Source organism: Bicyclus anynana, chromosome 23 (assembly GCF_947172395.1).
Source record: "Bicyclus anynana chromosome 23, ilBicAnyn1.1, whole genome shotgun sequence".
Classification (NCBI taxonomy): domain Eukaryota; kingdom Metazoa; phylum Arthropoda; class Insecta; order Lepidoptera; family Nymphalidae; genus Bicyclus; species Bicyclus anynana.
In genome coordinates, this window is record NC_069105.1 from 3,196,385 (window position 1) to 3,219,583 (window position 23,199).

The 23,199-nt window shown below is 37.2% G+C and overlaps 1 protein-coding gene across 1 annotated transcript in view; it reads right to left on the reverse strand.

Moving 5' to 3' along the window:
• Positions 1-6,610: 6,610 nt before the first annotated feature.
• Positions 6,611-23,199, reverse strand: part of LOC112053969 (leucine-rich repeat-containing protein 24-like) — a 52,676-nt gene continuing 36,087 nt past the window's right edge. Inside the window, exon 2 of the mRNA XM_052888780.1 lies at positions 6,611-8,952. Within this exon, the coding sequence (XP_052744740.1) occupies positions 7,157-8,917 (1,761 nt within the window). The 5' untranslated portion in view covers positions 8,918-8,952 and the 3' untranslated portion in view covers positions 6,611-7,156. The remainder of the gene's footprint in view (positions 8,953-23,199) is intronic.

Here is a 23,199-nt window from a genome sequence, read left to right on the forward strand (position 1 = left end):
GCTACATATTAGTAAAAAGTTTCAGTATGGTATATTCTTAAGCCAACCAAATTTAATGTCACCAGATATACTTTGAAGAGTGTGCTCAAGATAAATATCACGTGTTTCAAACGGTAAAGGAAAAACATCGTGAGAAAACCTGCATACTCAAGAGTTTTCTTAATTCTCTGCAAGTGTGAAGTCTACCAATCCGCATTGGGCCAACGCGGTGGACTATTGGCCTAACCCCTCTCATTCTGAGAGGAGACTCGAGCTCAGTAGTGAGGTTGACAATGAAGTGCTCCGGAACTCCATCATTCTATTCCTTCTTACCCTTTTTGACACAAAAAACATAGCTACTATACTAAAATATTGGACATTTAGCTAACCCCCAAAAACATTTCTTAATTTGTACAACAAAAGTGTGGAATGAATTTTCCAGCGAGTATACCTATAATAATTGTCAAAATTATTGTTGGAAGGAAACCACAGACAATTTCATGCTAAAAGTGGGCACTAAAATTAAAATAACAGCTTAAATTGTTTTGCTTAAACAATTATCTCCATAGGTCAGGAGCCTAGCACAGGCATAAAATAAGTTCAAGTTAGTCGTAACCTATAATATAGCAAGATTTAAAAAAAATGTCGCAGGATATATAAGGATTACCTTCTATCATGTTTGCTTAACCTTCTCTGCTCCCACTGTTAATCTTTGTGCAAGTAATAACACCGACAAAATGCACGATAGTTTAGAAGCTAAACATGCGGTGTTTTTCCAAGCCGACTGTACCTAAAGTGGGTGAAGTGATGTTGCCAGAACGAAACTTGTCAGTAGCTCCACTGTGTAAGTACTTTACATAATGAGGCACCTTTGCAGTGTGAGCTTAGGACAGAGGTTACTTGTTCTTGCAAATCATTATACTGTGCTATGATATTAAAGCGAATTGATATTAAATGGGCCGTGATAGCCCAGTGGATATGTCCTCTGGCTCTGATTCCGGAGTGTGTGGGTTTGAATCCGGTCCGGGGCATGCACCTCCAACTTTTCAGTTGTGTGCATTTTAAGAAATATATCTCGTGTCTCAAACGGTGAAGGAAAACATCGTGCACACCAGAGAATTTTCTTAATTCTCTGCGTGTGCGAAATCTGCCATTCCGCCCTGGGCCAGCGTGGTGGACTATTGGCCTAACCCCTCTCATTCTGAGAGGAGACTCGAGCTCAGCAGTGAGCCGAATATGGGTTGATAACGACCTAACGACGACGATGATATTAAAGGGAATTGATAAGCCCTTAGAGCCCTGAGATAAAGATTTCCTGCCTTTCCGACGTCTATGTTTCCTAAAGGCAATTATTTAACCAATTTTAAGGCAAGCAGACTTACATAAACATCCGAGAGCCCGATCGACATTTTTAGGTTGAGATTTGAGATCAAGAATTTAATTTAAACTTTTAAAATCTATAATTTTAGACTAGAGTCTCCTCTCAGAATGAGAGTTATGCAGGTTCCTCACGATGTTTTTCCTTCACAGTTTGAGACACGTGATATTTAATTTCTTAAAATGCACACAACTGAAAAGTTGGAGGTGCATGCCCTGGACCGGATTTGAACCTACACCTTCCAGAATTGGAGGCTGAGGTCATATCCACTGGGCTATCACGGCTCTTTAAAATCTATACTAATATTATAAAGCTGAAGAGTTTGTTTGTTTGGTCGAACGCGCAAATCTCAGGAACTACTGGTCCGATTTGAAAAACTCTACACTAGGTTGAATGAAATTAGAGGTCCCGAAAAATAAACAGCTAAAATAAAAAAGCCCGGGAATTCATAAAAACGCAACTGGGTCACTCCAGAAACGTAATTTGGAGTTGCAATCCTTATTGAAGGAACGGTCATTAAAATTTTTAAGGGTTGGAGGACATTACTTTTGTTTTGGAATAAATTGTGGGAAAAACACCAAGCTTAATTATAAATATGGATTGGTCTACACTTATCATTATGAGATCATGGTCAAGTGCGAGCCTATTTTATATAAAAAAAACGTCGGTACAAATCTTTATCATTAAAGACCAGCATGGTGAATCGAAATAACACCTAAAATAAAATTGAATCCATACATACAAATTAATTGAAGTGTCTTCATCATCATCATTATCATCATTATCAACCCATATTCGACTTACTACTGAGCTCAAATCTCCTCTCAGAATCAGAGGGGTTATGCCAAATTAGTCCACCACGCTGGCCCAATACGGATTGGCAGACTTCACAGAACTAAGAAAATTCTCTGGTATGCAGGTTTCTTCACAATGTTTTTTCTTCATCGTTTGAGGTACGTGATATTTAATTTCTTAAAATGCACACAAGTGGAAAGTTGGACGTGCATGCCGCGGATCGGATCCGAACCCACACCCTCTGGAATCGGAGCCAGAGATCATATGCACTGGGCTATCAAGGCTGTGTTTTCTAGTTGTGATTTCAATATAATTTTTTTTTAATTTTAAGCTTTTTTTTTTAATTTTTGTGCGCCTGTCTGTCTTTCTTTTTACGGACTAATCTTTGAAACGGCTGTACCAATTTTAACGGGACTTTCACTTGAAGATAGGGGAGATTGTAGAGCAACTCATAGGCTACCCTACTTTTTTATCCCGATAACATTTATGGTTCCCGCGGGATTTGTAAAAACCAGAATTTTACGGAATGAAGCCGCGGGCGTCCGCTAGTTAATAAACGAACAAATAAACATTTCAATTTAGTAATAAACTTTTAAAATATTTAATGTAATAGTTATAAAAAGAGTTCTTTCATGTTGAAATGATTATTCCTACCTAAGTAAATAAATAAACATGGTTTCAATTGCTCTTTTAAAACATAAATAAACCATTACGCAAATATTTATTTTCACGTCGTTTTGTTTAAATTTAATAGCGAAATTGAAGAACGCTTAAAATACTATAGTCTAGGAGCTTTCATCATTTTCCAGCCAGACCTTCGTTTTATTGTAAAAAAGCTGAAAGTTTGACAGTTCAGGGTCCTACCATAAGTACGTAAGTTTTGACGACCTCCGTGGCGTCCAGCGGTAAGCGCGTTAGATTTCAGGAGGTCCTGGGTTCGATCATTGGTCCAGGTTTAGCTGGTGAGAGGCTTCGGCCGTGGCTTGTTATCGACCGACAGAGACGTTGTTGGCTACCGTACTTCGTTTTCTTTTTTTTACAAGTTAGCCCTTGACTGATATCTCTCCTGATGGTAAGTAATGATACAATCTAAGATGGAAGCGGGTTAACTTGTAAGGAGTAGGATGAAAATCCACACCCCTACGGTTTCTGTACGACATTCTACCAGAACGCTATATCGCTTGGCGGTACGTCTTTGCCGGTAGGGTGGTAACTAGCCGGCCAAAGCAAAAGAATACACCAAGCCGGGGATCGAACGTAGGACCCATACCAATACCTCTGAAGGCTTCTTGGCGGTACATGTTTTCTGGTATGGCGGTAAGTAGCAACGGCCTACGCCTACCACCATAAGAGCTAATTAAAAAAACATAAAATCCTGAACTTAAAAACTCTATTGCAAACTCCTTTGTTTTCCTTGCATTTATGTTTAATTATTGTAATATTTGTACGTCTGTTGGAAGACCAAATAAAGAGAAACGAAAAGCATTGCATCCTACTAATATTATATAATCGCGAAAGTTTGTTTGGATGTTTGTTACTCTTTAACGCCGCTACTACTGAAACGATTTGGCTAAAATTTGAAATGGAAATAGATTTTACTCTGGATTAACATATAGGCTACTTTTTATCCCGAAAAAATCCATGGTTTCCCGAAATTTGCGAAAACTGATGATTTTGATGAAATGAATATTTGTTACTCTTTCACGCCTCGACTACTGAACCGAAATAGCTGATATTTGGTATTGAGATAAAAAATACTCCATCTTATTTCTTTATTTTTGTAATTTTTTTTTTAAATAATATTGAAAATTACTGATGCGACTCTTCGTGTCGTACTGACTCAAGGATGTATTCGTTTTTTTAATTTTCTATTTGGAACGGCTACGACACAATCGAATTCCGGGCGCTCTATCTTTTTTAATCTGTGGTATGAGTAGAAAAAATATGTTCAAATATCTATACTTATAATAAAACTGGTCGAATTTTATACGTTTATTGGCAATTTGATTTTTTTCTAATACCATTTGAAACAACAAACTTTACCGTGGCATAGAGTACTACTAGCGCCATCTAGAATCTATACTTATAATACGAATCTATACTTATAATAAAACTGGTCGAATTTTACACGTTTATTGGCAATTTGAGATTTTGTATGGAAAGTCCTTCATTTTTTGAGTTCCAGTTATAAAAAATTGTTCATAAATCATTAAAAAAAATACGAAATATAATGGGATTCAATTTTTTTTTAAATCTAAAACTCTAAAGTAAATAGGGCTTGAAAGTTTACATTGATTTCCACGCGAACGAAGTCGCGTTCGTCCGCTAGTTAATTTATTTTATGCTTTGCGAATTGCACTGTAGGTAATGCCACGGTAATGTTACGTAAGCAAATTAAGGGTAAACGACCACTCCGCCACGCAAAATCGCAGCACTATTTCAAATTAATGTAAGTGCATTTGTTGTGGGGTTTCTGCCAAAACAATTCGTTTGAGCATTTATATAATCTTTGACCCACTTTCGAGGATTTTTTTATACGTAATATGACAGATTGGACAGAGGGATTACTGGACTAGAACGTGGCAATATTTTGTACACAGCATCTTTAAATGTAAAAGAAAATTGGGTTTTGTATATGAAAAATGCCGCATTGTCAGGAAGCTTGTGAAAATGCTTGGTCGCTAACTATGGGCCTCATAAGAAGGCTCAGAGTCACACAGCGGGCGATGAAACGAGCTATGTTAGGAGTATCTCTGCGTGATCGAATCAGAAATGAGGAGATCCGTAGAAGAACCAAAATCACCGACATAGCTCAACGAGTTGTGAAGCTGAAGTGGCAATGGGCGGGGCACATAGTTCGAAGAGCCGATAGACGCTGTGGTGTGGTGGAATGGCGACCCCGCACTAGTAAGCGCAGTGTTGGCCGACCCCCCAAAAGGTGGACTGACGACATCAAGCGAGTCGCAGGGATTCGCTGGATGCAGATGGCTCAGTATCGTGATGTTTGGAAGTCATTACAAAAGGCCTATGTCCTGCAGTGGACGTCCATCGCCTGATATGATGATGATGATGATGATTGTGAAAATATGTAGGTTTTTCGTCTAATTTCTTTACAGAATCTTTGATTTTTTTTTATTTTAGAACCCTATTTCATTGTTTCACAATAAGCTTATTTTTTTTTAATTTGCCTCCACCTCCTCCTCACTCACTCCTTCCGGGATCGGAGGCAGACGTCATATTCACTGGGCTATCACGGCTAATATTCTTCATGTACAACACCTTACCTTTTCCAACGATCTCTCTTCCTTGGTGTTAGGTCACAATGCAGTCTGAATGTTAGCGAAATAACTTTTATTCTATTAAAGAAAGAAAGAAAATATCTTTATTGCTACCATTATGCCACACATCACAATTATCGTAGAATAATAAATACCCTGCGATATGTGGCATAACCTAGAAAAATATTCTATTCATACCTCTGATTTCTTCTATTCGGGAATATGTCATCATGCTGGAACTCTAAAACGCTTGGCGGTACGTATTTACCAGTGGAGTAGCTAATAGCCACGGCAGAAGCCACCAGATAATGAAAACCTGAGCCAATGTAGAAAATCCTATAGAACCCTGCTGGGTATTGAGATCCCAGAGTCTCTCTGTTTATTGTTACATGGCAACTCGTCAATAACATCAAGGATCAAAGGACATCTCCCAGATTTGTATGGAAGCTGGATTTTATTCTGAGTGTCGAGCAAGCAGCACCCATCATTGAAACCAAAAATGTTTTTTTGTCGGCAAAATTAAGTAAGAATTTTCATCATGGCAACATACTCGTAACTCACACCTTGATACATCGTCAGTGATCTTTGCGTAGACGCGCACGTTTATGGCGTTTTTAAAATATTTTTTTTGTTTCATGCTTCTCTGTCTACGGTTTAATGTTAATTTTGTACTTGTTTGACAGTATTGTGTGTACAGTTATAGTGTGACATTTACAGCTTACACCGGATATGAATTAAATTTCAATTATTCTTATTAGCTGTTTTAAACACATTTAATGTCATGTCTACAAAAAAAGAAACAAAAAAAATTATTAATAGTGGTTCCAAGAAATCTAAAAATAGTTTTTTAATCATCAATTTGTATCTTCTTTATGTAAACTGTCTTCCGAAATTACAAGTAGCTCATTAATGTAGTTTATATATAATTTATGTACCTCAAAAGGCAAAATACGGAATCCTTCTAGGATCACTTTGTTTTCTGTCTGTATGTCCATGTGTTTAGGTTCTCTCGTCTAAATTTTCTGAAGATTTGTTTCAATCCGACCTTGATGATATCTTCTGATATCATCAAGGTCGGATTGAAACAAGTTAAAATGTATCATGAAAATATATCAAAACAAACTCAGTTAACTGAAACGGTAATAATCTATATTTCGAGGGTTTAATAAAACAACAAACATCTCCATAATGTGATCGGTTTATTTTAACATTATTTTGCTTTGAAATGAAACTTTTAGAAGCCATTGTTTTTTGCCTATGTGAAGGTACACAGCTTTATACAGTCGTAACCACGAGTCGTAAAGAGGCGAAAATAAGACAAAGAGGTCAGTCTTATATTTGGGAAGTTTGTAAACACGACTAAACAATATTTACAAAAGTTGGGAAGACACATACGCGAAGTCATAAAAGGAACGTCTAGTAAACAAACAGGTAGACACTAAATGCTTTCACAAGTATTAAACATTCCATACGAATAAACATTGCACATAAAATGTTATTTATCATACATTTACTCTTCAATATTGATAACAATCTTACGTATTTAAATCTCACAGGATGTCTCACACCATTCGCGCGCACTATTTACAGGTTTCTCATTCAAATTGATCACTTTAAAAATTATCGTATTATAAATACAATAAAATTGGGAAATAGTCTAATTGACTTCAAAGTTTGAGGTACCAGGTCACCTGAGGTTAGAGGCGTCCAGTACCAGCGGCCTCGGCTAAAGCGAAACGAATTCTGGTGGAGGTGGTGGTAACGATAGCACTGGAGTCTCTGAAGGTTCCACGTTTTCTGAACTAGCTCCTGGTAGCGACCATGTAGAGCTGCCTGTGGCAGTCACTCTAGGACCCATGTTGTCGTATGCGGGAGCATTGCAGCATGTTCTACTTCGACGAGGCAACGTCGCACCTCCACTCAGCAAATCAGGATACTTTCCAGGCTCAACTCTCCCGGCTACTTGGACAGATATAAAAATATTACCATAAGGAACTGGCACTGCAAACTCTGCTGGCGGCGGTGGAAACGCTCCAGGCGTACCTTCTATCGTTATGTGAACTGGTTCAAAACCGCAACCTCTAGGCTGGTCGTCTACTGATATAGATCGTTCGGTCAGCTCAAAATTACACGGTGATGCCATGTCGGCGATGGAACGATCGCAACTTACAACTACAGAAGCATCTATCAAACGTTTCTCTTGGTCTGTGAAACTCCTACTGGGAGGTACACTTCGTCTTCTCAAATTCCAACAGGCTACCGCAGCTAAGAAACCAAGGGCTGCTAACGCTCCTAGAGCTCCGAAGACAACCCCTAACAGTTGTGGTATCCCGGGTGCTGTTCGCGCTGTAGCTGTCTGTGATCTTGGTAAGACCAGACTGATGACAGCTCTCGCTTCACCTGCTAAACTTCTAGCTACACAGGTCCATTCACCAGCTGCACTCGATGTCACATTCAGTAACGTAATATTTACCCATCTCACGCTCCCTGGTACTCTATCATCAGAATTATCGTCTTCGATTGTTGTATCCGTTTCTTCCATATCACAATCGATAGTACTATTTCTCATTTCTACTCCATCTAATAACCATGTCACTGTTGGTTTTGGAACTCCGTGAACCCAACAACCGAATGACGCAGCTAATCCGACTTCTGCTCTCACAACCAATGTACTCGATTTCACTTCTGGCGGACACGCCATAGTCTCACTGGGTACACTACGCCATATATTTCCTGATAAAAAGGAAGGTTCTACACATTCTAATTCTTCTGTACCCAATTTGCTTTCTAAAAACCAATCTTTGAACTCTCGCAACCGACAATCGCATCTCCACGGATTACCAGATAGCGACAATGTTTTCAAAGCAGGCAAGGAAAATGTGATCAATCGTAGGAATGTAAGTTGGTTTCTTCGTAAGTCTATAGTCTCTAGAGATTTTAAATTGCGCAATGCGTTCGTATGAATGGTCCTCAATCTGCAGCCGTCTAATAGTAGTATCCTTAGATGAGGAAGCGTAGGAAATTGGTCAGCTATCAATGTCGTCAACGGATTGTTGCTTAACATAACGAGTCGCAATCTCTCGTTGCCTCTGAATATATCCCTTGGTAGCAGAGCGAGGTCGTTATCAGCCAAATCGACTTCAATTAAAATCCTTAATTCTAGAAAAGCGTCCGCGTGAATAGATCTAAGTTTTGTGGCACGTAAATTGAGCCGTTGTAAATTTAGTAGGCCGATGTTGGAAAAGACTTCTTGGGGGAGATTTCTGAGCGGGTTGTCGTGGAGGTCTAGGACTTGTATGTCTGGTGAGAGCGCTGGCGGGCGGCGGAGGTCGCTGGAGGCGCACGTGGCGGTCTTCTTCCCTGAGGACCACTTGCAGCGACAGGTCGGGATGTGGGCGCAGTCGAGCCAGTCGCTGGCGGTCCTCGCGGTGCAAGTCGTGAAGATAACTATCCAATACCACCTTGCCCACGACACGCGCATACTCATCTCATTTCGGCTTTGTTTTTACATCGGCGGTAAGCCTGCAACAATAGAGAAAATCATTTTAATATCACAGCCTATTTTAACGGCCCAACAAAAGGCCGGGTCTCTCTCTCCTTAAAGGACAAAGGATATGGAGCTTAGCCCACGCTGCTTCTATACGGGTTGGTGGGCTTAGAATGAAGATCCTTTAACGACCACTGATGGTCATTATAATGGCCGAGAGCGACAGCTTAACATGCTATCTCACAACTCAGTTCAGTATCTGATAGCCACTCAGGATTCGAACCCAAGACTTCGTGGTCTGAAGTCATGACATAGGCTAGCCACTGGACCAATGAGGCAGTGCAGTACACAATACAAGTTCATAGCATAGTAAATACAAGTTTATTTAGCTTAGACTATTAAATGCCGATATAACTTTCAGAAATATATACTTTTTTGGATGGAAGGTAAATACCCAGAATCCGTGGAACATTTTTGTAATTGATTACTATCAAATTAATTTTCCATGAGTAGCTTCATCTTAATCTGCTGCATCAGCAGAGACCCTCAAGCGGCGCAAATATAGCAATCTCGTCGGAGATTGCATATTTGAGCCGTTTGCGGTCAGAAGGTTGGCCTATATTTTGGCCAAAGAATTAGTATTGTCATACAACGTGGCAATACTGCCAGCCTCCTGGGCACTTTACCAATGATCGTCGATTCGGACGAATTCTACGACGCCTGAGCCTTTAGATATAATTTAAATTTAGTATATTTCATTTTTAATTTTTATAATATATAGTTATAGATATGTAGGTACGTTGTTTTAATATTATTGTAATTTTTTTTTGGTTGACAAATATTAATAAAATAAAAAAGAAAATAAGACGTTCAACTTTTTTATTCACGAATTTTTTTGATTCTGGTAGTATATATACCTAAGTACTAAAGTAACTTTACCATCTAAACCTTTTACTAAAGACCCTGTGTTAGAGATGTAACGAAATTTTTGTCTAAAAGATTGTCAGAAAGTTATTTGATTTCATTTTAAAATTTATTAGTCTTATATCTTACTAAATTTTTGTTTGAATCAACATTATGTGTATTACATCAAAACACAGAATTATATTTAGTAAGCCTCAAATCAAATCCATTCTCCTATTTTGATAAACGAGCTCTTTCTGCCCCCATGGCCGGAGGTTTTCTGTCAAGATTAGAGGGATTAATGGTCTAGAGGAGGTATTTGTCTTGTCCATTCGCTTCCGGCCCGAGATCGGGTATTGCTAAATTCGTGAGATATTGCCACGTTTTATCAGTACCACTTATAATGGTACAAATAATACAAGATATAAGGTAAAATTTCTTTTCGTTTTAGCGACTCCATAGCATTATGATGTTACTTGTATAAATAAAAAAATATTTCCAAATGCAAACGCATCACTTCAAGAAATTTGAACGATTATAATATTTTATTTCTTGGACCGAGGAGCGCTTGGAACCCTTGTATATTTAATTTTAAGTTTTCGACTAATTGTTTTCACCATTATCTAACTAGTTGACGCCGCGCAGGTTCATCCGCGTGGTTCCGGTTCCCGTAGGAATACGGGGATAATATATAGCCTATAGTCTTCCTCGATAAATGGGCTATCTAACACTGAAAGAATTTTTCAAATCTAACCAGTAGTTCCTGAGATTAGCGCGTTCAATCAAACAAACAAACAAGCAAACTCTTCAGCTTTATAATATTGGTATAGATATTAATACCTGACGTTTCAAAAGTGCTTGTAAACTAAGTCTAACTAAAATAAATGAATATTGACTATTGACTATATGACGTTTTCGTGCCTCTGTTACGTACCAGGTGTACATACATGGAGAAGTTTTATGCCCGGGTAGAACACGGAGAAATTTTGCTTCCCCGGCCAAAGCCTTTGTGATGTAAGGCCTTGGCCTTAATCATAAATATATTTTCAAAAATAAATATTTAAATGTATAATAAACCTTATGGTTCGAATTAAGAAAAGGGCTTGTGATTGGTTTTCTTATATTGTTCCTTAAGGCACCGCGTACTAGAACACCGAAACCACCCAATAATTTTAAATTAAAATACTTAAGCTTAATTTTTAAATAATCAGTTAATCATAAGAATCGTAGAGAACTAAAAAGTTAAAAATATATATTATGTTATCATATTACTGTGTTATATATTAAACCCTACGTATCAACGTTTTAATACTAAAATTTTAAGACTTTTTGAGAATATTTGAATTTTAGTTTTTATAAACAAAAGCTTAAAAAAATAAGCCATTTATTAGGTACCAAGTTATACAAGATCCAAAACTTAAATAACTAAAAGATTAAATATCATTATTCATATAAATAATATAAAGTATAAATATTTCAAGTAACAAGTTTTTGGTAAACTAAATGTTTTTCTCCTGGTTCATTTATTGTTTTTATGTTTTTTTATTTGAACAAATAAAATTATTTGTTCATTCATAAAATTTACGAATAAATTTGCGAATAACAGCCACTCGTACAAAACAAAAGTGATCCTCACTTTATAAAATGTGTACCTGCCGTGAAAATTGTGAAAAGCTTTCCTACTATTTCAGCTTAGTTCGACTGTAAAGTAGGATTTTCGTATAGTGTTGATACTATTCCCTGAAAAACTTTGCTATTAACAGCATAAAGGAAATGTATGAACATTTTAAAATAGTTTTCTAACTAAAGGTCGGAATACATTGGAGGCAAAAGTCAAAGAACGCGGAACATGGTTATCAACATCATCATCATATCAGATGGACGTCCTCTGCAGGACATAGGCCTTTTGTAGGGACTTCTAAACATCACGATACTGAGCCGCCTGCATCCAGCGAATACCTGCGACTCGCTTGATGTCGTCAATCCACCTGGTGGGGGGGTCGACCAACACAGCGCTTACTAGTACGGGGTCGCCATTCCAACACTTTGCGACCCATAATATGGTTATAATAAAGTAAATATCTAATTTATGGAAATTGAAAAGGTTATCATATCATATGTAACACTGCACAATTATGCCTCTCTGACTGAGAGTTACATATTTGTACCTTTTGCGTTGGAGACCCTAAAACCCTTATAGTTATTAGGATAAGTTAGCTTATGTTCCATAATGTATTCTTTCTCAATAAAAAAAAAACTACGCTGTTCAAATTGTACATTCAAAATTTGAATTTTAATAATGTTATTTTGAAAAATGAATTATTATAAAATAATTAATTTTTCAAAAAAAATTAAACGTTTCTACAAATTTGAGGTACTTTCGCTTGTTAGCTTACTGCGTCGAAATGATAGTGAATACGAAATCAAGCGACTTGAGAATTATTAACAACCGCTAGTTGGTATATACTAACAAACGTCAATGTTAGCGAATTGCCCTGCTGGTGGTACTGGCTTTCTAATAATAATAAAAGTGAATATGATGGTGAGCTTGTTTCATAGTGGAAATTCATCAGTGTACCCGATGCTTTATCCTTATTTATTCAATTCAATGACGCAAAGTTCTCACCTGCCGTGCTACAAAGTGAACTTTCCGCCTCTGTCAAGTGCCGCTGAGGGTGTTGAGTTTTTCGTTCGTTTCGCTTGTTTGATTCTGTTCTTAATTGTTTAAGCGTTGTAATGGAAATGACAAGCAGTACCATAGATTTAAGAGTAGGTACAAATGAGCAGTAGTGATTCGAATTCAGCTCTATCTCTCTCTATCTAAAAGGATACTATATAATCATCGTTAGAACAACATCTTTACTCTATTATTAAACGATGTTTTGTATAAATGACAAGTGCAAATTTCAAATTTACCTCTATCTCTCTCATGCTACAGTGTCGTGTTAGACAGAGACAGATAAAATTAAATTGGAAACTTGTGCTAGTCAGTTACAAAAACATCGGTACAGAATAGCCTCAATAGCTCAACGGTAAGAGCGGTTGGACTCATCACCGAGGGGTGGTGGTTCGATCCTAGACCAGTTCGCGTTGGTTTATTGTCGTACCCACTCCTATCGCAGTCTTTCCCGACTAGTTGGAGGGGAATATTGGATATATTATAAAAAAAATATGGCAACAAAAAATAATAGTCCTACTATACTTTAGTGGAAATGCATCAATGTATTCAAAGCCTTATTTATTCAATGACGCAAAGTTCTCACCTGCCGTGCTACAAAGTGAACTTTCCGCCTCAGTCAAGTGCCGCTGAGGGTGTTGAGTTTAGTTTTCCGTTCGGTTCGCTTGTTTGTTTCTGTTCTACATTGTTTAAGTGTTCAAGTTATAATTTACGCAGTTTCAGGAGTCCATAGGGACTTATTGCATTGTTAAACATTAAGTTGCATTGAAGTTACGGGCACATGGAACCTATGAGCTACATATGTTTATAGCTTGCCAAGTTCGACACTCCCATGATATGCGGGCGACGAGGAGGGAAGGACTGCGCGGGTGTGATGTCGTGCGCGCGGGGCAGAGGCTGGATATGGGGAACATCAGTTGTAGGTTTATTTGTCATCGCTACCCTACTCCCGGTCCCCGCGTATCATCGGGAGTGTTACGAACGAATTTGCCGAAATTAACCTATAGGATGACTAGTGCAGCGCAGTACATTATAGTAAAGGATTTTTAACCGACTTCAAAAAGGAGGAGGTTCTCAATTCGGTCGGTATTTTTTTTTTTTTTTTATGTATGTACACCGATTACTCGAAGACGCGTAGACCGATTTCAAAAATTCTATTTTTGTTTGAAACGGTATAGTCCCCATTTGGTCCCATTGCCATCATGTCAAGATCTGATGATGGAATCTTGGAGAAATTGAGGGGAACTTTCGAAAATTATATGGGTGTCTAGTGTGTTCGTGAACTTCTCCATTTAGTACTTTAATGTACTACAATTTCATGAAGGTTTAAAATCGATCTGATGATGGAGCCATAAAACAGACGAGGGAACTCTTCGGCGATTTACAGCAGTTACCTTGTGTTTGGGCTTGATTAATTTGTATTAATGAGAACTTTCCACATAGATAGGTTGTGATTGTCATTTAGGGGTTTGGTGATGAAGACCAAGGACAATTAAGGGAACTCCTTAACAGCTTACAGTAACTACCTTGTGTTTGGCCTTGATTAATTCGTATTGCTGAGAACTTTCTACCTAGATGAGTTGTGTCTGTTATTAGGGGTCTGATGATGAAGACCAAGGTGAATTAAGGGAACCCCTTAACGGTTTACGGTAGCTACCTTGTGCTTGGGCTTGATTAATTTGTATTGCTGAGAATTTTGTACCAAGATGGGTTGTGACTGTCATTGGGGTCTGATGTATTCGTTTGAGATGAAATTATACACTAAAAATGGAAAAATAATAAAAATTTTAATAAAAAAAATACAACCGACTTCAAAACCTAAAAACGTACCCACTAAACTAAAAAGCGTAAAATAACATCATAATATATTCTACCTGCTGATCAGTATGAAGTCGGTGCTTAGCCGGTGTTGTCTTAATTTAAGCCATTTCTGAAAGGACCACATGAAACAACACTGTCTGCAAAATCTAAATCTATAAGATATTTTCACATGGCTTGAATTAATACATCACCGGCTTAGCACCGACTTCATACTGATCAGCAGGTAGAATATATTATGATGTTATTTTACGCTTTTTAGTTTAGTGGGTACGTTTTTAGGTTTTGAAGTCGGTTGTATTTTTTTTATTAAAATTTTTATTATTATCGTTATCATCATTATCAGCCTATTTTTACGGCCTATTTTTTTTACTACAAAGCATCCTCCTTATAGGAGAGGGGAGAGACGTCGACAAAGTGTTTTGTATTTTATAAACTTTGTTAAAAATCAAAAAGGAAATATAAATAAATGTGGAGAAAAATACAGGTATCAATATCTTAACTTGTTGTAATACCACAAACTTTTTAACTCCTGACTGAGAAGTTATTAAAAAATTCTTAAAAACAAAGGAAAGCTTAGTATTTGTAGCCCAATCTTGGGCAATTAGGCTTCATCTAAATAATGATATAAAGAGGAAATATTTGTATGTTTGCATTGAATAGGCTCTGAAACTACTAAACCGATTTCAAAATTTATTTCACTATTGGGAAGCTACCCGAAAATGGGTACCCAAATAAAACAGTTAGAAAATTATCAACCTACAATAAATATTTATTATTTTAGAATTAAGTTTTGTTAATTTAAGTTAGTTTTAAGTTCTTTATCCTTTTTAATTGTTTGTATTATATTATTTTGTATGTGTGATTTGGGAATAAACGGCTTATTATTATTATTATTATTATTATTGGGAAGCTACACTATCTCCGAATGCTATAGGCTATATTTTATCTCCGTATACCTACGGGAACGGGAACCACGCGGCTCCTAGTCAATAACATAATAAAAAAAAAATAACACGAAAATTACTTCAAGATTACACACTTTCTTAACACTTTGTTTTCACAAAATGGCGTCGTAAGCGTAAGCAAGCTCATTGTTCACTAAAAAACTTCCAAGGAGATTTATTGAAGCGAATTTTCTGCTTGAAAGATATTAAAGTTGCGGTATAATGCACCGGCGAGGTATCGGCTTAAATATATTACATGGAGTGCAACTTGAAATTAACGTTTTACAGGTAAACTTTGGACAAGACGCTGTTATAGTTAAAGCATGTTTAAGTTATACTATTAGTTAACCATTCGCTGTCCGCGAGTATTTTATCGAAAACATACATACAGTCGAACGTAGAACCTCCTCCTTTTTGGAAGTCGGTTAAAAAATCCGTCTGCGTTGAAGAAGCCTGACAGTCAGGGAATGCGGTTTTAATCTACCGTTGTGAGCCATTTAAAAAATCTTTATATTCCTCTATCGCGCGGAACATGATATTATGCTCGCATATTGCCCTTAGTTTACTTTATATTTTTTTACATGTCACGTAACGGATACGATCGACCGGTCGTCCATTTAGGAGTCAAATGTTACTACTGGACTATTTGACTTAATCAAGTTGTTTATTCAATGAAAAATCAATCTTTGACTGCGATCTAACCTGATGTGAAAATACAGTCTTAGACGGAAGCAGGATTTACAAGACGGAGGTCCTGGGTTTTCTTAATTAATGCAGGTCTGGCTGGTGGGAAGTTTGGCCATCTAAGCTGCCTCATCATCATCATCATCAGCCATCATGTATCCACTGCTGGACATAGGCCTCTTTTAAGTATCGGCAGCCGGCTTTATCTTTGGCTTTTTGCATCCAATCGATGCCTGCTACCTTCCGGAGGTCTAAGCTGTCTACTGTCACCCCATAAAGAGATCGCTATACGTGTCCAGTGACCATGTAATATCTCGGTACCGTCGTGGGTAAAAAAGTATTCACTTGAAATAATTATAATACAATGTGCGCTTTAGCATGGTGCGGGTGACAGTAGCCTTAAGACGTTCATAAAACATACGTACTATTATCGTGAATCGCGGATAACTAAGAGTGAAATGAACTGTCACCTGCACCATGCTACAGCGCACGAACTGTAGTGCAAAATAAACGTCTATCAAACTGTATTTAAAAGCAGTAAAAAGTTAAGAAGCTTAAAGAATCGCTTCCGCTCGCTGGGCAGTTACCGCTTCGCTCCGTCACTTTAGTTTTTTAATGGTAAACTTTTCTCTCCTAGTGTTAGTTTTAATTTTGCTTTTATTTCGTTTGATTCTTCAAGTTCGTTATAAAATTATTCCTTCGTTAGCTCGGTTCCGTACTTGCAAACTCGTGTTTTTTCCTTCATCTTATAATAAGAAATTGTAATAGTTTTGTTACAAATTTAATAAAAGTATAATTAATTTTAGCAGACTCAGAAGTGATTACAAAAATAAGAAAACTAATGTCGAACAAAGGTTATGATTCACAACATTAGTCAGGACAACTCAATTAACAAATCAAACTGTAACCAAAATAAGACCCAAGAATGGCAGAGAATGACCTTGAGTGAATTCACGCACTTGTGAACGTTGTGTGTAGGGTTAAAGGATCTTTTGACTGTTTGTACACTCCCCTTTACCACTCAAGTCACTCTCCCCGCCTATCCCAAGTAACCCATAAAGAATTACACAATAAGAGATGTGGACGGCTCGAACGCCACGAGCACACTGTCCATACCGCAAGTCGTTGCAACGCAGCGATAACATTAATAAAGATAAAAATCGTTATTTCAACTATTTGATATAACGATTTCGATTACGAATTGTAGGGAAGTTATTCTTTCTAAAACGCAATATTTAAATATCAAACATCAAAGGTTCAAGAACTATTAGCCCTCATTCGCACGAGAGCTTTTTTAACGTCCGTTATACAAGCGTTCAAATGAAGTTAAATGATAGTATATTTCCAACGCCCAAAATAAAAAATGCAACACTGCTCCAAAAAAAGTGTCGCGTTTTAAAAACGCTGTCGTGTGAACATATACTTGGGAATGCATTTGTTGTATTTGAACGCTCTTTAAAAAAACTCTCGTGCGAATGAAGTAAGTAGATTTAATTTGGCTAATAGATTTGACAAATCTGTGACATAGATGACCAGCCTGAATATATGAATTGAGAGAAAAATTTCATATATTTTGAATTCAACACATAGCCTACTTTTCATCCCGAAAAAGTCTGCAAAAAACTGAATTCCACGCGGACGAAGTCACCGGCGTCCGTTTGTATGTATAAGATCCTAAAGATCTAAGAAGAAAATTCAAAGACTTTAACAAAATTTGCGTAAATGTAAGAAGATTTATCTTAAAGTAAAGACGTGGCAAAATTTTCACAAGCTTATAAGTATTTTATTAATTCATTCCACCGCACCGCGGGTTAGTATACCTTATAATTTTAAACTGCTTTTATTTGAATATTTTATCTATTTGAAAAGTTGGCCAAAATGTTGAAAGTTTTCGTTTTCGTTTTGATAACCAGTTTCACCAGACATCTTTCTTTGAGCTTTTTTTTATTTAATTTAAATACGTTTCTTTTATTGAGGCAAAAAGCAAGCACTTTTAAACAAATTACCTATTTTTTATCCTATTAATAATAGAAACGCGAAAGTTTGTATGTATGTTTGGATGTATGTACTCTTAAACGCCGCTACTACTGAAGCGATTTGGCAGAAATTTGGAATGGAAATAGATTTTACTCTGTATTAACACATAGGCTACTTTTTATAATTCAAATTGAAATTTGAATTATTACGAATCTTTTGACACCTCTTTTATTAAAATCGGTTCAGTAGCTTAGGCGCTACAGTGGAACAAACATACATACATACATACATTTTACATAGACTGCCAAAATCATTACCCATCCTTTTGGCTTCGCCGTAGTCGGGTAAAAAAGAAAGTGTAACAAACAAGAGAAAAAATCTACTTCTAACAATGAAGAGAAAAACGCAGACCTTCCAGAAATAGGCTAAGTACTTTTGTCGATAAACGCGAAAAGAAAGAATGACAAAATGTGCCTACTTCCTTATCCAAGGTCCAGTCTTTGCAGTTTCCAACCATCAACGATCAACATATAGATAAAATCACATCAGCAAAGTCACGGTGGGAAACGAAGCAATCCAATCTTTATAGTACAAAAGAGAAAATCTGAAGATTGTTTTTCCAACTATTTTCTCGTGCAGGTTGACTACATACTCTAAAACTTACAAGTTTACTGCAAATTCGCACCGCTTTCATCTGACTGAGCTGATAGTTGGGAATTTATTTGTCTTTTCTCTTTAAGAATTTTTCTAAAAATGTTAGGCAGACAAAATGGCGTTGAATATAAAGAATACTGGGGATTTTATTACGGTTCCTCTATCGTTCAAAAACGTTTTTGAATCCCGTCGCAAATAACTTTAACGTGCGTATAGTCTGGTCGAGGAAAGTAAAAAACTGCAAAAAAATAAATTTTTATTAATAGCCTTTTTCACAATTTTTTACCGCGGCGAAGGAGCTATCTATCGTTTGATTTTTTTTGCATTCAAACGAATATTTGGGGATTTTACTCTCCTCAACTACAATAGTAGGCACGTAGCTAATCTCACTTTCTACAGTATTTTATTTAACCAATTTTTTTTTAGGAGTTAATAACGGATGACCCATGGTAAGAGAAAAACCGTCTGAGAAATACCTAGCAGGGTACGATTATACAAATACCTGCTAGGCATTTATAGTATATATAAATACCTAGCAGCAGAAAACGACCTACAATTAGTGCCTATCTGACATATGTCCATGTACCTGAGGCGTGGATGTTTTGCCTCATAAACTCAACCCGACCTGACGATAGACCCGACGTATATACAGACATGTACATTTTTTTTTTTAAACTTGGTCGATTTATTCGTCTTTGAGAATGACAAGCTATGCTTTGAGTATCTATGCTATGCTATGCGTAAATTAATCGGAAATGAGGAGATCCGCAGATGAGCGAAAGTTCCCGACAGCTCAACGAGTCGCGAAGTTGAAATTGCAATTGGCACATAGTTTGAAAATCCATTGGACGTTGGGGTCCCAATGTACCACGCACCAGAAAGCGTGAACTATTGGTCAACTTGCCCCAGTAGGTAGACTGAAGAAGTTAAATGTATCCCAGGAACTGCAAGTTGCAGGCGGCTCAAGACCTTTGTGTTTAGAGGTCTCTATAAAAGCCCATATCTAACAATGGGTTTTCATCAAATGATCTTGATAAATACGGTAATTCGTTGAGAATTCTCTGTGATTTTTGGTATAATAAAAACATCGATATATACTGAATTTACTTTTAACTTTCTATAAATCTAACGATAATATTTACCCACATTCGAATTTATTTATCTACAAATAGCCATTTCTTTGGCTTCCAATTCAATGTAGATATATTTTTTAGTTATGTTTTTTGTCAATAGAGTTGTTTATTCATTCCGTTTTTGGGTCTATTTACATTTGTTCGCAACAACAAACGCCTTTGTAGGTAGTATTGACTTTTGTTAACTATTTTTGTTATATATAACTTGTGTAAACGTTTACATGTTTACTTTGAAAATTGTTATTTTATTACAAATAAGTTAAATTTTGCAAAGTGGTGGATAGATGGAGGGGAATAATTATATCTACACAAAGAGGAATGGCTCTGTAGATGGCTCTTAAAATATGCGTTCCTAGGTTCAATCTCCGGCTTGGCTGATTGAGTTTTTGTTAATTGGTTTAAGTCTGGCTGGTGGGAGGCTTCGGCCGTGGCTAGTTACCACACTAACCAAAGACGTACCGCCAAGCGATAAAGCGATCCGGTACAATGTCGTATAGAAACCGAAAAAGGTGTGGATTTCCATCCTACTCCTAACAAGTTAGCCCGCTTCCATCTAAAATTGCATTATCATTTACCTTCAGGTGAGATTGTGATCAAGGAATAACTTGTAAAGAATAAAAAAAAGCGTGCCTTGTGCTGTAGGTTCAGATACCTACTGGAACACATCCATGTTCATCACAGAAATTTACCACAAAAGGAACTAAACCCACGACTTTGTTTATCAGACAGAATCACCACTTAATACACAAAGCTATACTAGTATCAAAATTTCGAGTGAAGGCTATTTATTCGCACCGAATTGGAACGTATAAATATGGTGGAACCCTTAGCAAATATATCCAAGCATTTGTTAGATATCCATCTCACAGCCTTTCCCTTGGAGTAAACATCAAAATAATATAATAAAAATATTCCTGTTTTATTATAGAAGCCTTTTCCATCTAATACATTTAGAGATCAAAGTGGAAGGTATAATTTATTGAAATGAGTATAGAAATGTGTAATTTTATTCCTATATTTGTAAGTGAACGAGGGTGATTTGATTCGCTCAACTGAAGCTTATGACTACAGGGGTCACCGATTTCGTAAGGGGTCCATTTTAAGAAATGAAATGACCTTCGCGATCCACACAATTTATAAAAAAAATATTTATTAAACAAAGTTAATTACGGAAATTATCAAGGTAGGTATTGATTTACTAATCAATGGAAAAAGTGACATTTTTTGTTGCTGATTATCGGTCTGAAGTTTAAAGTGAAATTAGTGCGAGCTATTGACATTAAATCCTGGAGATGTTTATCGGTAAGTCGAGATCGATACTGCAGGGGATATATTTTTTCGGTCCGCAAACAATAGGTTGGCGGACCGGATGTGGATCGCGGTCCGCCATTTGGTGACTCCTGACCTACTAGTAGACATCCCGTGGGTTTACCCTTAGCAGCTCGTCGAGATGAAGCTACTCAAGAAAAATTAACTTGAAGTAATCAGTTGTACAAAATGTTCTACGGATCCCTGACATACGCTATGGTATGACATTCGACTTACAAGAATAAACTTTAGCCTCATAATCATCATCATTGTCAGCCGATAGACGTCCACTGCTGGACATGGGCTTCTTGCATGGACTTCAAGAACATCGGTCTCGAGCCGCCAGTATCCAGCGGCTCCCAGCAACCCGCTCGATATCCTTGGTCCACCTATTGGGGGGTCGACAACTTCTAGCACCTTGGGACCCCAACGTCCATCGGCTCTTCGAAATATGTACCCCACCCATTGCCAAACTTTAGCCTACAATACAACTATTGAATATATTTTAATGAAATTGTTTGGCACCCTACGTATTTACCTGTTTCAACACTACCATATTAAAACAGCCCTTCAAAAAACAATTCTCTAGGAAGTAAAGGAAATTGCACTCTTTCCATAATTATGAAGAAAACAAAACAATTAAACTTAAAAAACAAAGCATCCGCTGAAACTTAGTATCGCGACAATTAAAAAAAAAAACAAAGTGTCAAATTATACTCGAGGCGGGATTTCGCGCGTTCTACGCATTGTTTTTCAAGGAAGACGCAGAATCGGGGTCAACGACCGGAATAGCGATGGCGCTGTGCCAGCAGAACTGAAACTAAATATACTAATTCTATGCGCTTCAGTTACGCTACATAGGCGACGGTATGCGGAAATCGTTGCATTGGTGCATGTGTCAAATTGTGTGAAATGTCATGTCAATGTTTGAATTTCGTATAGATAAAAACGCAGCGTGAAATTTAAAACCCCCATGACAGTGTTCGAAATTTAAACAAATCGATGAAATTAAATATTCTAATTCATGCGTTTCATTTATGCTACACAGGCCAAGATATGCGAAAATTGTTGCATTGATGCATAGGTCATTGTGTAGAATGTCGTGTCAACGTTCGAATTTCGAACAGATAAAAACGCGGTGTGAAATTTAAATCCCTCATGTCAGTGTTCGAAATTTAAACAAATCGATGAAATTAAATGCGCTTCTTTTACGCCACATAGACCATGATATGCGGAAATTGTATGTTTGAATTTCGAACAGATAAAAACGCGGCGCGATATTAAAATCCCTCATGTCAGTGTTCGAAATTTAAGCAAGTCAAAGAAACTAAATATACTTTTAGCAGAGTCCGATGTGGATTACAAAAAGAAGAAAACCAATGTCGAATAGAGGTTTCACAACATTTGTCAGGACAACTTAATTAACAAATCAAACTGTAACCAAAATAAGACCCTAGAATGGCAGAGAATGACCATGAGTGGAGTCACGCACTTGTGAACGTTATGTGTAGGGTTAAAAACGTCTTTGATAGTTAACCAACACTCCCCTTTTCCACTCAAGTCACACTCTCCGCCTATCCCAAGTAACCCATAAAGAATTACATAACAAGTAATGTGGACGGCTCGAACGCCACGAGCACACTGAAGCCGATTGGATCGGGCACCTAATATCGCAAGTCGTTCCCGCCAACTGATCGCTACCCCTCTCTAAATCCCTACCCTTTGCGAAACAAGTCGCGCCACACAAGATCGAGCGACGTCATATCCGTCCCAGACTACTATTTCCAACAATACTAATTCTATGCGCTTCAGTTACCCTACATAGGCCACGGTATGCGGAAATCGTTGTATTGATGCATAAGTCAAATTGTGTAAAATATCATGTCACCGTTTTTATTCGATATATTCGAAATTCGAACAGATAAAAACGCGGCGTGAAATTTAAATCCCAATGGTGTTCATGTCAGTGTTTGAATTTCGAACAAATCGAATGAACTAAATATGCTAAACTGCGACGATCATAGAAAAGTTTTAGCTAGCACATAACCAATCATATAACACACATAACATAAACAATCGTTAGCACATAGTGTTAAATCACAAAGCACTTTTTTCAAGCGTTTTACCTTACATTGGTAAATACCTATTATATCTACGTGTAGCCTATAAGACAGAAACATA